This window comes from Hyperoodon ampullatus (assembly GCF_949752795.1).
Source record: "Hyperoodon ampullatus genome assembly, chromosome: 8".
Classification (NCBI taxonomy): Eukaryota; Metazoa; Chordata; class Mammalia; order Artiodactyla; family Ziphiidae; genus Hyperoodon; species Hyperoodon ampullatus.
The window spans coordinates 34,512,583-34,526,537 of record NC_136921.1 but is presented as its reverse complement, the minus strand read 5'-3'; the positions used below and the strand labels follow the sequence as shown (position 1 = coordinate 34,526,537).

General features: G+C 44.2%; 1 protein-coding gene across 1 annotated transcript in view; it reads left to right on the top strand.

The window, feature by feature from the left end:
• Window positions 1-13,140, top strand: part of KIAA2012 — a gene marked incomplete at both ends in the record, with an annotated part of 121,225 nt that extends 108,085 nt beyond the window's left edge. Inside the window, 6 exon segments of the mRNA XM_079709605.1 lie at window positions 5,276-5,390; window positions 6,891-7,228; window positions 9,118-9,296; window positions 9,933-10,093; window positions 10,910-11,129; window positions 13,002-13,140. Coding sequence (XP_079565731.1) covers window positions 5,276-5,390; window positions 6,891-7,228; window positions 9,118-9,296; window positions 9,933-10,093; window positions 10,910-11,129; window positions 13,002-13,140 — 1,152 coding nt within the window.
• Between the last annotated feature and the right edge of the window lie 815 nt (window positions 13,141-13,955).

Below are 13,955 nucleotides of genomic sequence, written 5' to 3'. Positions count from 1 at the left end.
CTTCTGACACCACATGTGTGAAGGATTTTCCCACATCAACCAATTCTCCAGCTCTCTAGACACCAACCAGGTGTCCTACAATTCAACTCTGACACTAGCTACCCAGAGTTAGCACAGACCCCACAGGTTAAGGGCTCAGTCCCACATGCCTGCTCCACTTAAGACACCAATCACAAGTCCCAGGTTGTCACCTGTACTTCTGACCAACAATCTATAAAATAAGGGGTTCCTAAGACCCATCCTCATGTTCAATAATTTGCTAGAACAGCTCACAAAACTCAGGAAACATTTACTTACTAGTTTAGATTTATTACGAAGGATATTTTAAAGGATACATATGAACAGCCAGATGAAGAGATACACAGGGCAAGGCCCAGAAGGGTCCCAAGCACAGGAGTTCCTGTCCCCATGGAGTTTGGGGTGTGCCACCCTCCTACTACATAGATGTGTTCACCAACCCTGAAGCAATCTGAACTCCTTGGTTAGGGCTTTTATGGAGGCTTCATGACATAAGCATGATTGATTAAATCACTGGCAAATGGTGATTAATGCAACTTCTAGCCCTTCTCCCCTCCTCTGAGGTGGTCCAACCCTCTAATCCCCTGGCTGGTTCCCCCTCCTTAGGGGCTTTCCAAAATAACCCCATTAACATAAGCTCAGGTGTGGTTGAAAGGGGCTTGTTAATGAATAACAAAAGACACTCCTTTCCTGTTTATGCTCCAGAAATTAGAGGCATACCTCTCATTTTATTATGTTTCACCTTGTTGCACTTCACAGATAAATGTGTTTTTACAAATTGAAGGTCTGTGGCAGCCTGCTTCAAGCAAGTCTCTCAGCACCACTTTTCCAACAGCATTGGCTCACTTTGTGCCTCTGTGTCACATTTTGGTAATTCTCACAACATTTCAAGTTTTTTCATTATTATCATATTTGTTATGGTGATCTGTGATCAGTGATCTTTGATGTTACCATTTTAATTGTTTTGGAGCACCATGAACCATGCCCATATGAGATGGTGAGCCTAAGCAATAAATATGTGTTCTGACTGCTCCACGGATCAGCCATTCCCTCTCTTCCTTTCCTCAAGCCTCCCTATTCCCTGAGACACAACAATATTGAAATCAGGCCAGTTAGTAACCCTACAATGGCCTCTAAGTGTTCAAGTAAAAGGAAATGTTTCACGTCTCTCACTTTAAATCAAAAACTAGAAATGATTAAGCTTAGAGAGGAAGGCATGTGGAAAGCTGAGAGAGACTGAAAAGCTAGGCCTTTTGCACCAAACAGTTAACCAGGTTGTGAATGCAAAGGAAAGGTTTTTGAAGGAAGTTAAAACTGCTACTCCAGTGAACACATGAATGGTAAGAAAACAAAGGAGCCTTATTGCTGATATGGAGAAAGTTTGAGTAGTCTTGATGGAAGATCAAACCAGCCACAACATTCCCTTAAGCCAAAACCTAATCCAGAGCAAGGCCCTAACTCTCTTCAATTCTATGAAGCGTGAGAGAGGTGAGGAAGCTGCAGAAGAATTTGAAGCGAGCAGAGGTTAGTTCATGAGGTTTAAGGCATGAAGCCGTCTCCATAACAAAAGTGCAAGGTGAAGCAGCAGGTGCTGAGGCAGAAGCCTGCAGCAAGTTATCCAGGAGATCTAGCTGCGATAATTAACCAAGGTGGCCACACCAAACAACAGATTTTCAATGTAGATGAAATAGCCTTATGCTGAAAGAACATGCCATCCAGGACTTTCAGAGCTAGAGAGAAGTCAACGCCTGGCTTCAAAGAACAGGCTGAATGTTAGGGGCTAATGCAGCTGGTGACTTGAAGTTGAGGCCAATGCTCATTTACCATTCCAAAAATCCTAGGGCCCTTAAGAATTATGCTAAATCTATTCTGCCTGTGCTCTGTATATGGAACAACAAAGCCTGGATGACAGCATATCTGTTAACAACATGGTTTACTGAGTATTTTAAGCCCACTGTTGAGATCTACTGCTTAGAAAAGAAATTCCTTTCAAAATATTACTGCTCATTGACAATGCACCTGGTCACCCAAGAGCTCTGATGGAGATGTACAAAAGTAAGGTTGTTTTCATGTCTGCTAACACAACATTCTGCAGCCCACATGTCAAGGAGTCATTTCAACTTTCAAGTGTTATTTTTTTAAGAAATACATCTCGTAAGACCCTAGCTGCCCTACCTAGTGATTCCTCTGATGGATCTGGGCAAAATCGAGAACCATCTGGAAAGGATTCACCATTCTAGATGCCATTAAGAACATTTGTGGGGAGCTTCCCTGGTGGCGCAGTGGTTGAGAGTCCACCTGCCAATGCAGGGGATGCGGGTTCGTGCCCCGGTCCGGGAAGATCCTACATGCCGCGGAGCAGCTGGGCCCGTGAGCCATGGCCGCTGAGCCTGCGCGTCCGGAGCCTGTGCTCCGCAACGGGAGAGGCCACAACAGTGAGAGGCCTGTGTACCACCAAAAAAAAAAAAAAAAAAAAAGAACATTTGTGGGGAATTCTCTGATGGTCCAGTGGTTAGGACTCAGCGCTTTCACTGCTGTGGTCCGGGTTCAATCCCTGGTTGGGGAACTAAGATCCTGCAAGCGGCAAGGCACAGCCAAAAAACAAAGGAACATTTGTGAGTCATGGAAAGAAGTCAAAACATCAATATTAACAGGAGCTTGGAAGAAGCTGACTGCAACCCTCACAGGTGACTTTAAGGGGTTCAAGGCATCAGTGGAGGAAGTAACTGCAGATGTGGTCAAAATAGCAAGAGAACTAGAATTAGAAGTAGAGCCTGAAGATGTGACTGAATTGCTGCAATCTCATGATAGAACTTGTATGGATGAGGAGTTGCTTCTTATGGAGGAGCAAAAACACTGGTTTCTTGAGTTGAAATCTACTCCTGGTGAAGATGCTGTGAAGATTGTTGAAATGACAAAGGATTTAGAATATTACATAAATTTAGTTGATAAAGCAGCAGCAGGGTTTGAGAGGATTGACTCCAATTTTGAAAGTTCTACTGTGGGTAAAATGCTATCAAACAGCATTGCATGCTACAGAGAAATTGTTCATGAAAGAAAATGTTAATCAATGCAGCAAACATCATTGTCTTATTTTAAGAAATTTCTACAGCCACTGCAACCTTCAGCAACGAACATCGTGATCAGTCAGCGGCCATCAAGGCAAGACCCTCCACCGTAAAAAGATTACGACCCATTGAGGGCTCAGATGATTTTTTTAACAGTAAAGTATTTTTAAATTCAGGTATGTACATTGTTTTTTTAGACATAACACTATGGCACACTTAATAGACTACATAAGTAAACAAAACTTTCATAGGCCCTGGGAAACAAAAATATTCATGTGACTTGCTATATTCCAGTATTCACATTATTGGAGTTGTCTGCAACCAAACCCACAATATCTCCGAGGTATGCCTGTACAAGAATTTTAGGAGTTCTGTGTCAGAGGCTAGCGACGAAGACCAAATATATATTTCTTATTATGTCACAACATCACAGGTACTGAGTGGGTAGTCGTGGCCATCCTCTCTTAGGAAGAAACTCTATATTGTTCCAGCCCATGGGGAAAGGTGAAGACTGACATGGCTGTGGTCATATGCTTGAAGTTTCCCAAAAGTTAGGAAATGATGCAGCAGTGAATAGAGCTGGCTTTGATTTGATTTAAACTAGTTAACCATTAATTGTGGCAACAGCAATCTATCAAAGGTGAAAACTGCTTCACTTTGATCCAGCTCTGTAGATGATGGTTTAGCATCAAAAAAGGGAGCAGGGAATTCCCTGGTGGTCCAGTGGTTAAGACTCGGGCTTTCACTGCTGTGGATCCGGGTTCAATCCCTGGTCAGGGAACTAAAATCCCACAAGCTGTGAGGTGCAGCCAAAAAAGGAAAAAGAAAACAAAAAAGGGGGCATATCATAAAGTATATTCTATTTCTCTTTCTTTTTATGAAATTATAACTGAAATTATATCAAAGGCTGAACCTTAGGATCTCCCTACAAGCTCCACATTCTCTAAATATCACTCTTGGGACTTCCCTGGTGGCGCAGTGGTTAAGAATCCTCCTGCTAATGCAGGGGACACGGGTTCGAGCACTGGTCAGGGAAGATCCCACATGCCGTGGAGCAACTAAGCCCGTGTGCCACAACTACTGAGCCTGTGCTGTACAGCCCATGTGCCACAACTACTGAGCCCGCACGCCTAGAGCCCGTGCTCCACAACATGAGAAACCACCACAATGAGAAGCCCGCTCCCGCTCGCTGCAACTAGGGAAAGCCCACATGCAGCAAAGAAGACCCAACACAGACAAAAATAAATACATAATAAATAAATAAATAAATAAATAAATTTAAAATAAATAAATAAATATCACTCTTCTGCTTCATATGGAACCCACATGAATTCCATTCTCAGCCATTCTGTCTTGTTCAACATAATATCCCTTTTCTTTTGTTTTTTGTTTCTGTTTGTTTGTTTTATAAATTTATTTATTTATTTATTTATTTTGGGCTGCGTTGGGTCTTCATTGCTGCACATGGACTTTTCTCTAGTTGTGGCGAGTGGGGGCTACTCTTTTTGCAGTACGCGGACTTCTCATTGCTGTGCCTTCTCTTGTTGTGGAGCACAGGCTCTAGGCGCACGGGCTTCAGTAGTTGTGGCACATGGGCTCAGTAGTTGTGGCTTGCGGGCTCTAGAGCGCCGGTTCAGTACTTGTGGCGCACGGGCTTAGTTGCTCCACGGCACGTGGGATCTTCCCAGACCGAGGATCGAACCCATGTCCCCTGCATTGGCAGGCAGATTCTTTTTTTTTTTTTTTTTTTTGCAGTACGCGGGCCTCTCACTGCTGCGGCCTCTCCCGATGCGGAGCACAGGCTCCAGACGCACAGGCCCAGCGGCCATGGCTCACGGGCCCAGCCGCTCTGCGGCATGCGGGATCCTCCCGGACCGGGGCACAAACCTGCGTCCCCTCCATCGGCAGGCAGACTCTCAACCACTGCGCCACCAGGGAAGCCCGGCAGGTGGATTCTTAACCACTGCACCACCAGGGAAGTCCTGTTTGTTTGTTTTTTGGCCATGCCACAGGGCTTGAGGGATCTTAGTTCCCCGATCAGGGATTGAACCCAGGCCCTGGCAGTGAAAACGCCGAGCCCTAACCACTAGACTGCCAGGGAATTCCCAACACAATCTCCCTTTGATGGGTTTTTTTTTCCTTGCTTTCTACATATATCATGTTCCCTTTCCTTAATTTTTCACCTTTAGGAGATGGAGTTGATTGACAAAGCCAAGAGAAAGAGAAGAACCAAGACAGATAAGTCCAAGGCACCCAAGAGGGAGAGAGAAGGAAAGCTCCGTGGGGAAGCAGAGGCTGCTGTTGGTAAGGGACCATCCAGGAGAACACACCTAATGGTAGCCAGGAGGTGCCATGGAGAATCAGCATGGATCCTATGGGACAAACTATCTGGGTTGAGTCTCCTTGACTACCACAGCTGAGGTGGTGTTGCAGCCTTACTTCATGTCAATATCTTGGGAGATAAGGATAGAGGAAACCAGGGGACCCTAGGGACCTGTAATCAGCAAGAGAGAAAATTACAATAATAACACTAACACCAGTAAATGAATACCCACTGAATTAGGAGCTCTGCATTAATGACGTCATGAAATCCCCACCACAGCTCCATAAAGTAAGCGCTATTATTATATCATGTGGAGAGGTTGGGTGACTTGCGTAACATCAAACAGATCAAACGGTAAAGTGGTGGACCCAGGGTCTGGACCTGTCATTTGATTCCAAACTCATAACTCTCAAACACTGCCTCTGTGAATAATAAATATGTCATAATCTGAGAATTGGTCCCTGAGAGCATTTGGGAAGGGGAAGGTTGCAACATGCTCTGAATGGGTACTCCAGCTGTCATTTTTCTTCTTGGTTCCTTGTGTTGCACCTCACAACGAATTCAGGTTCCTATGCTTCTGGGGACTTTCTTTCCTTTTTTCTTTTAAATTAATTTTTATTGGAGCAGAGTTGATTTACAATGTTGTGTTCTGAGGACCTTCTTTAACCTAAAACCTACACTCATGCTTTCCCGGCCATATGAAGACCCTCGAAACAAATCAAAGGCTGTCAAAAAGGATGACACTGGATAGTTTCCTGGGTCAGATCTTTTCTTTTTTTTTTAATCGAAGTGTAGTTGATTTACAATGCTGTGCCAATCTCTGCTGTATAGCAAAGTGACTCAGTTCTACACATACATTCTTTTTTTATATTCTTTTCCATTATGGTTTATCCCAGGATGTCGAATATAGTTCCCTATGCTCTACAGTAGGACCTTGCTGTTCATCCAGATCTATTTTTGAGATTTGCTTTTTAAAGTCTTGCTGAATTTACATCGTTGTAGCCCATAACTTGAGTAGCATTGGCAGGACTGGGAAAGGAAATACTTGTGGCCCCAGAGAATTGAGGAAGAGGCCTTAGAGTATGGAAGGTTTAAACTTTACCAGGTTACAAAACTGCAACCTCAAGCTAGACTCCTGAGGCATGACTTTCCAGCTGTACCTATAGGCCTTCCCTCCAGAGAGTCTTACCCCCACCATAGGTCAGGGTGTATCAGAAGTTCTTTAGTAGCAAGACTGCTGAATTACAGTTGATCCAAGTAGGATAAGACAGTTTCTCAAAGGGTAGTCTATGGACTACCCTTCTCAAAACGCTTGGAGTGGTTGTTAAAATGCAGATTCCTACAGAATCAGACTCTAGGGGTGTGGCTCAGGAATCTGCACCCAGGTGATTCCATTGCACACGGAAGTTTTAAAGTTACTGAAAAGGACGCAGAGATCACGTTTATTAGCTATGTCTCTATCCCCCATTGCTCTCTCCCAGGAAAGTCAAAGGAATCAAAGGCTGAAAAGAAATCAGAGCTAATTCCCAAAGAAAAAAAACCTGGAGTCAAAGGGAAAAAGACACAGAAGGAAAGGAATCTGGAAATAGTAGCAGAGCTGAGTGGGCCTGATGTCATTAACTCTAAGAAAACTAAAGACACCTCAGATGGAGGTTTCTTTCCTTCAGGCTCTGTTGTAGAGGACCCTTGGCTTTCTTCCAAATTTAATGCCCCTGAGAGACGAGTTTCTATAGATGGAAGATCATCGCCCACCCAGACTGCAACTGTCCCTGGGAACATGGAATCTGAAGAAGAGGGAAGCCATAAGGACCCTTCCAAGGTAGGGTCCAATATTCTCACCTTGGCCAGAGGGATTTCAGTCCTCACTGGTGCAACTGCAGAGGTGGGAAAAACTGCCCTGAATTACATTGCAGTTACTGAAACAGCTCTACTACATAGTGGCTTTATTTGTTCTACTTTGGTACCTTCTGACCCTTTAAGAAGCCAGATCTGATCAAAGACACAGGGTGGCAAAGCCCCTCTGAAATGATGTATTCTGTGAGGCTCTCAAACTACTAGGGCAGGTACCCCCCTTAAAGAGCAGAAAGTTGGCACAGCACCCATTTGTGAGAGGTACAGTCCTCACAGTTACAAGGAAAGGTGAATTCAGGCCTCAGAGCCAAGCACATATTCTTGACTTGGCCTGGAGTTCATGTATTGCTTGCCTCTCAAAAGCTGCAGAAATTCCTCCATTCCTAATCTGCTTTTCTGCGGCACACATCTGGGCCATGGGTAACTTATACACACACACATCTATCTCCCTTTTCTTTAAACACTGCAAACGTACCCACAGCTAAACCACTATGGTTAAACTCGCATAAGTTACATGCAAATATGGTACAACTCTGCTGAATTTCATTTAATCTTTACAGCCACACTTGTGACCCAGGTATGATTCATCCCATTTTACAGACCTAGAAGCTGAGGCTTAAAAGAGTTAGATGTTTGTTGCCAGAAGTTACACAACCATCAAGTGGTAGAGCCAAGACTTAGATCTTTCGACTCCAAAATCAGAGCTCTTGTCACTATTTTAAATTATTGTGTAGTTATTTCTTTTACAGCCTGTGGTCTTCCAAAAAGGATTTCAGAAAGATTTTTCCCTTCTAGTTCTCAATCTTCCTAGCTGCCTAGACTACAGGATTCTGCTTTATACAGCAGATGAAAATTTTAAGCTGTGGGCAGAACTTTTCTGAGCCTGCTATAGACTCAGAATTTCTAGATTTATTGTCAATCCACAGTACCATGCTGCCTCAGCAAAGGCTAAAAAGCAAGGAAGTATCCACCCCAAGTTGGATACACAGAGTGCCCATGGAAGAGTTGCCATTCAAGGTTCCCCTCATGAGGATATTTCTGACTGAGGAGGAGGCATCAGGAAGAAAAAGAAAGCTAAGAGGCTCTTCACAGAAACTAAGAGAACGTTTCATTGAAAAAGTGGATTTGCATAGGATTAAATATGAGTCTGACACATCTACACCTAAGTCTGCCCCTAAAACAGCCTTTATCTAGAACCTGTGGTTCTGAGCCCTGGTTTCACGTTAGAATCACCGGAATATGCTTTTTTTAACCACCAAGAAAAAAGTATATTAAAAAAAAAAAAAAAAAGGAGTTCCCTGGCGGTCCAGTGGTTAGGACTCCGAGCTTCTACGGCCGGGTCTGGGTTCGATCCCTGGTGGGTGAACTAAGATCCCACAAGCCCTGTGGCATGGCCAAAAGAATTAAATTAAACTTTTGAAAACCCACCAAGGCCTCCCACCTAGGTATTCTCATTTAATTGGTCTGGGTGGGGCTTTTGGCCTCAAGTACTTTTTAAAAGCTCCTTGGGTGATTATAACGTGCATCTAGACAAACGATGTACCAGACATTATGTTGTCTCTTTCATTATTTCAGCTAATTCTGGTAACAGCCAGCTAAAAGGAAGACAATATCCGAGAAATTAAGTTGTTATCCCCAAATTCTGAAGCAAGTAAGAGAGAGACTTAGATCCAGGTCGAGCAGATGCCAGAGCCCAGGCCAGTGGTGGCAGAGTTTATACGGCTGTGGTCAGAGTGTGGAAACCACCTAATCTCTAATTAGAGGCAACATCCCGTGGGTGGAGGACGGCTCGCTGCCGAGACAAGGTCCCCGTGATTAGCGTATGTCCCTTGCACTAAGAACACTCTGGTTCCTTAGGCCCTCCTCGCTAAGAGGGAGCCAGAGAAAGTTTCCTGGGCCAGGCTGCGAGCAGAGAGGGCCGAGATGAGACGGCTGGAGGTGGAGACGAAGAGAAGGCAGCAGGAGCAGCTGGAGAGGGCAGAGAAGATGAAGGAGGAGCTGGAGCTGGAGCCGCGGAGCCGCGCGCAGGAGATCCGGTGGGTAGGGCGGCCACGGCGGCCACGGCCACGATAGGAAGCAGAAGATAAGGCAAGGGTTGACTTCCACTAGGGGTAAAGCTGGTTCTGAGGCTCATGCCCTGAAGTAAAACAGCACGTCTCATTTTTCACTATCCTGGTTATCCCAGGGACAATCTGGACCAAAGATAAGATGTGGTGTCTTGAACCATTAGGGTTACTCCAGATAGATGTTCACGGGATCTTCCTGGGAGGGCTTTGAGATCCGGTCCAGCAAACATTTGTTGCGCCTCTTGCCACATGTGTCTGCATTGTGTTAGGCTCTTCCATAGGCCTCTGGGCTCACTGAATCTTCACAACAACTCTGTGAGACAGGAATTTCAAAATCCATTTGATAAGAATGGAAAATGAGGCTCTGGGAACTTAGGCCCCCGTGCCAGAGCACAGAGCTGTGTTGAAACTTCCAGGCTTCTAGTTCCAGGCCTGTTGTGTATCTTGCTTCTGCTCTTCAGTTAGGCTTCCCTTAGAAAACGAGTCTCCTCTGAATGGGACGCTCCATGTGGCCTGCAGCCTGCAAAGCCTCCATCAGAGGCACGGCTTGTCCTACAAGGACAGTGTTTTCTGCCATTTCCCTGACCAATTTGTGGGTTTTCTCAGCTTGAGCAAACAGAAACTCGAGGAAGAACAGCAGGAGAAGGAGAAAGAGCAGTGGCTCCAGTTGCAAATGGTCCAGGAGAGAGCTCGACAGCAACAGGAGTTCCGGAGGAAGCTGCAGGAACTGCAGAGAAAGAAGCAGCGGGAGGAAGCCAAGAAGGCTGGTGAGGGGGACTCAGCTGTCTGCCACGCCCATCTATCTGGGACAGAAGTGTATTTATCCCACTGTGGGTGTCCATTTGACTCTCCCCAGCTATTCCTATCCTAGGTCTCAGTGTGAAGCACTCTAAATGGATAAGCTGATTTTTTTCAAAGTGATTAATATGTGTGACTCTAGTGAGTTGAGATATTAGATCAAAATAAGACAGACTCGCTTGTGGAAATGACTTTTGGGTCCCACTCCCAATTCAGTCATCTCCTGAAGTGGGACCCTGCCCCTCTCATTGCCCTTCCAGCATTGCTCAGAAGCTGCCTAAATTGGAGACATAGGCCTGCTCCTTGCTTCCTTCCCTAGCAGATGGAAAGTCAAACATCTGGATAACTTCAGGGCAGCCTTTCAGGTGATGTGTGGAATCTCTACGGCCTCACGTTTGAGGAATAGGAAAGCACTTTAGCAGATGACACTCTGTAGACTGGTCAGTCCAGCTGAGTAAGCACCAAGTTTCTCCAGACCCTGCTGTGACACCTGTCCCCAACCCATCTGCATACCACCCATGAACGTACCAGGCTCTGGAAACTTCTTCCCCAAGGTTTTGTATTCATTGCACACAGTGCCCTGCACATAGTAGGTGCTTGATAAAGGACTCTTAAGTTAGTAAATTAACCCAAGGTAATCCCCACAGAGGATCTGGCAACCTGCTGTCAGGTAAGCTACAGAATATCTCATTGGGAGTCCCTGGGAATCACAGACTTGAGAGATCAGAGTTGTTTTCCCCAATAATGAGACCCCTGCTGAGCCTACCTGCCTTTCTATTCTGCAGAGGCAGAGAAGCAAAGGCAGAAGGAATTGGAAATGCAGTTAGCAGAAGAACAAAAGCGCCTGATGGAAATGGTTGAAGAAGAACGGCTGGAGTATCAGCAGTGGAAACAGGAAGCAGAAGAGAAGGCTCGGCTGGAAGCAGAGGACAGACGGCGAAAGGAAGAGGAAGCAGCAAGGCTGGCTCTGGAGGAAGCCATGAAACAAGTCCAGGAACAAGCCAGGTATTTGCTATTTGGGCAATAGTTGCAGTAGTGGCATTGTTCAAAGGCTTGACTGCCTGCTACTAGTACTAGCTTTGCACTGCCTTTGGGCACATGAAGTTCTCCCACTTCCCATAGCATGGTTTGGAAGAACTAAAAAATAGAGATTCTCCTGCTGCAAAGGTCACAGAACTTCTTGGTGGCTTAAAGAACTCGTACTGAAGCTAGAAGGGAGTTTACAGATCATCTATCTCAGCCCTCTGGTTCACAGATGAGAAAACCAAGTCCCAGAGAGAAGGATCTTGATTAGGGCTAACAGTGACTTAGGGGCAGTACCAGGACCAGATCTAAGACCCCCTGGTCCTGAACCAGTACCTTTCTCAGTAAGTATTTATTGGGTACCTATTATGTGCCAAACACTATTCTGGACACTGGGAATTCAGGGGTAAACAAGACAGATGTCTCTTCTCCCACAGCATTTACATTCTAGGGGTGGGGGTGGGGAGAGAGACTCTAAACAAAGATTTTTTAAGCTGGCAATAAATGCTATTCAGAAATTCTTTAAAGATGTGATAGGATTGCAGGAGGTTTAGTTCAGATGGATCGGCCAGGGTAACACCTTAGAAGAGGTGATACATAAGGTGAAACCTGAATGATGAGTTAGCCACATAAACATCTGGAAGAAAAATATTCCAGTAGGTAAACAGCAAGTGCAAAAGTTCAAAGAAAGGAATGAGGCTGGCATGGTGGAAGAATAAAAGAAAGCATGGCTGGAATGAAGTGAACAAGGCACAAAGAATACTTCCAGATGAGGTCAGAGAGGTAGGACTTGTGAGGAGAAATAGCCCAGAATCAGCCATCAGGGGACAACAGCATTTCCCCCTTAGTTCTCTTGCAATAGTTATGATCACTGCATCATTCTGCTAAAAGAATCTCTTGAGTAAAGTGGTTTCAATTGACTCTTTAAAAAACAGGTCCTCCGTAGTGGTTATATCATAAATTTCCCCTCTTAGTGAAGGCAAGTCATCCCCCTTTCGAACCATTAAAAGTGAAGGGTAAAGAAGCCCAACACAGAAAACCACAATTCCAATCTTAACTGTAAACAATTTACCCCTTGAAAGTTATTTTCTACAACTTAAGCTTAATCTAAGCTAATAAATACCCTTTAGGGGACCAGAAAAAGAAGGAAGCCAGAACAACTCTATTTCAAGGTATTCCACCTAACCTTGAGTTGTTCCTCTCCTGAAACATTCCTCAGCTGTTATGCGAATTACAAAACAGATCATTAGGGAAGACTTGATTCAATTTCAAAATTATGTGTTCCATGTATCATAGCAGTAGGGTTGGGTTCATAAGTATTGAAACCAAAAGCAAGCTACTGGAGTTGCAGTTTTCCACGAAAAGAAAACTGCCAAGTAGTACGAGGGGAAGTTGAGCAATTTTGCAACACTAATCCAAGTAGCTGAAAGCAAAAAACCAAGTAATTTAAGGGTTATGTGAGGGGTGTGAAAGAGCCTCATTCCAGCAAGGGTTAGGAGAACTTGATGCCAACTAGCTTGATTTCGTCTTCACTTGTGTGACATTGGCCCAGGTACACTTAACTTCTCTGGCCTGTTTCTTCATCCCCAAAACAAGGGAGTCCCTTCCAGCAATACAAATTTAAGAACTGTTACACCTTTCCTTTTACTCTCCTAGTAGGAGGATCATGATACTCTAAACCTCACATGTAAAGTCACTAAATGAACAGAGTATGATCTTCCACTAAAATGCAAGATCAGTAGCTGCAAGTCTAACTGATGATGACTGAAATCCAAAATTCTTCCACGAGCTTATAAGGACAATTTCTAGGATGCTTAATCAGTATTGTGGTTGCGGGTGGGGTTGTTTCCTTAGGCAAAAAGCTGCTTTGAAGAAACATCTTCATTTCCACCAAGAACTCTGTAAGGAAGCCAATGGCCTACAGTGGACACAGAACATTTCCAGACCATGGGTCTACTCTTACTTCCAGTTCCTACAAGTACCAAGACCTTAAAACTAGAAGAAAACTAAAAAGTTAGGAGGTGGTGACAGAAAACGAGTAACTTCCTTCTGTAATGAAGTTCCATCCTGAGCTCAGTTAGCTCCATTTCATCTGGTTCACCTCACCTCACCCCACACTTCACTTCACTCTAGGCCCTCCCTCCCCACCACCCAAACCTTACTCAACCCAAACTTGTCGCACACCTAAATCCTTTATGTTCTCTGGAACCACGTAAATCCAGAAGCTTTGGTGCCTAAAATTAGCCAATAATTTCATAATTTGTTTGAATTCCAGTAAATTTCAGCTTAATTTCGGTAAGACATTAACATAATCTTAGGGTAGCTGAAGTATTTCATTTCAGTGTCTCTGAAAGAGCTGTAGGTAAATGGAAATTCTATAATGCAATAATTCTGAATTAGCAAAGAGGAGCTAATTCATGTATTTACATATCAAGAATTTTATTGTAATTTATAAAGCAAAACCACATCCATTTCCTCCTAAGAATCTAAAGTTTAATTTCTACTTAAAACAAGGTAATCACTTGATAAATATTCATTTGAGCAAAATGAGCTGTTCTGTGAGGGCATTCTCACACCCTCAAAGTACAGATTAAGAGCTGCACTATCCAAATAAGTAACCACAGGTAGCTATTTAAATGTAAGTTAAAACATTCACACTAGCCACATTTCAGGTGCTCAATAACCAGATGTGGCTACTGGCTACTGTAATAGAACATTTTCATCCTCACAGAAAGTTCTATTGGACAACATTGTATTCTAGAGCCCAGAAAATTAACCGATCTTGAGGTTTTGCTCCTGTGTCTTGAA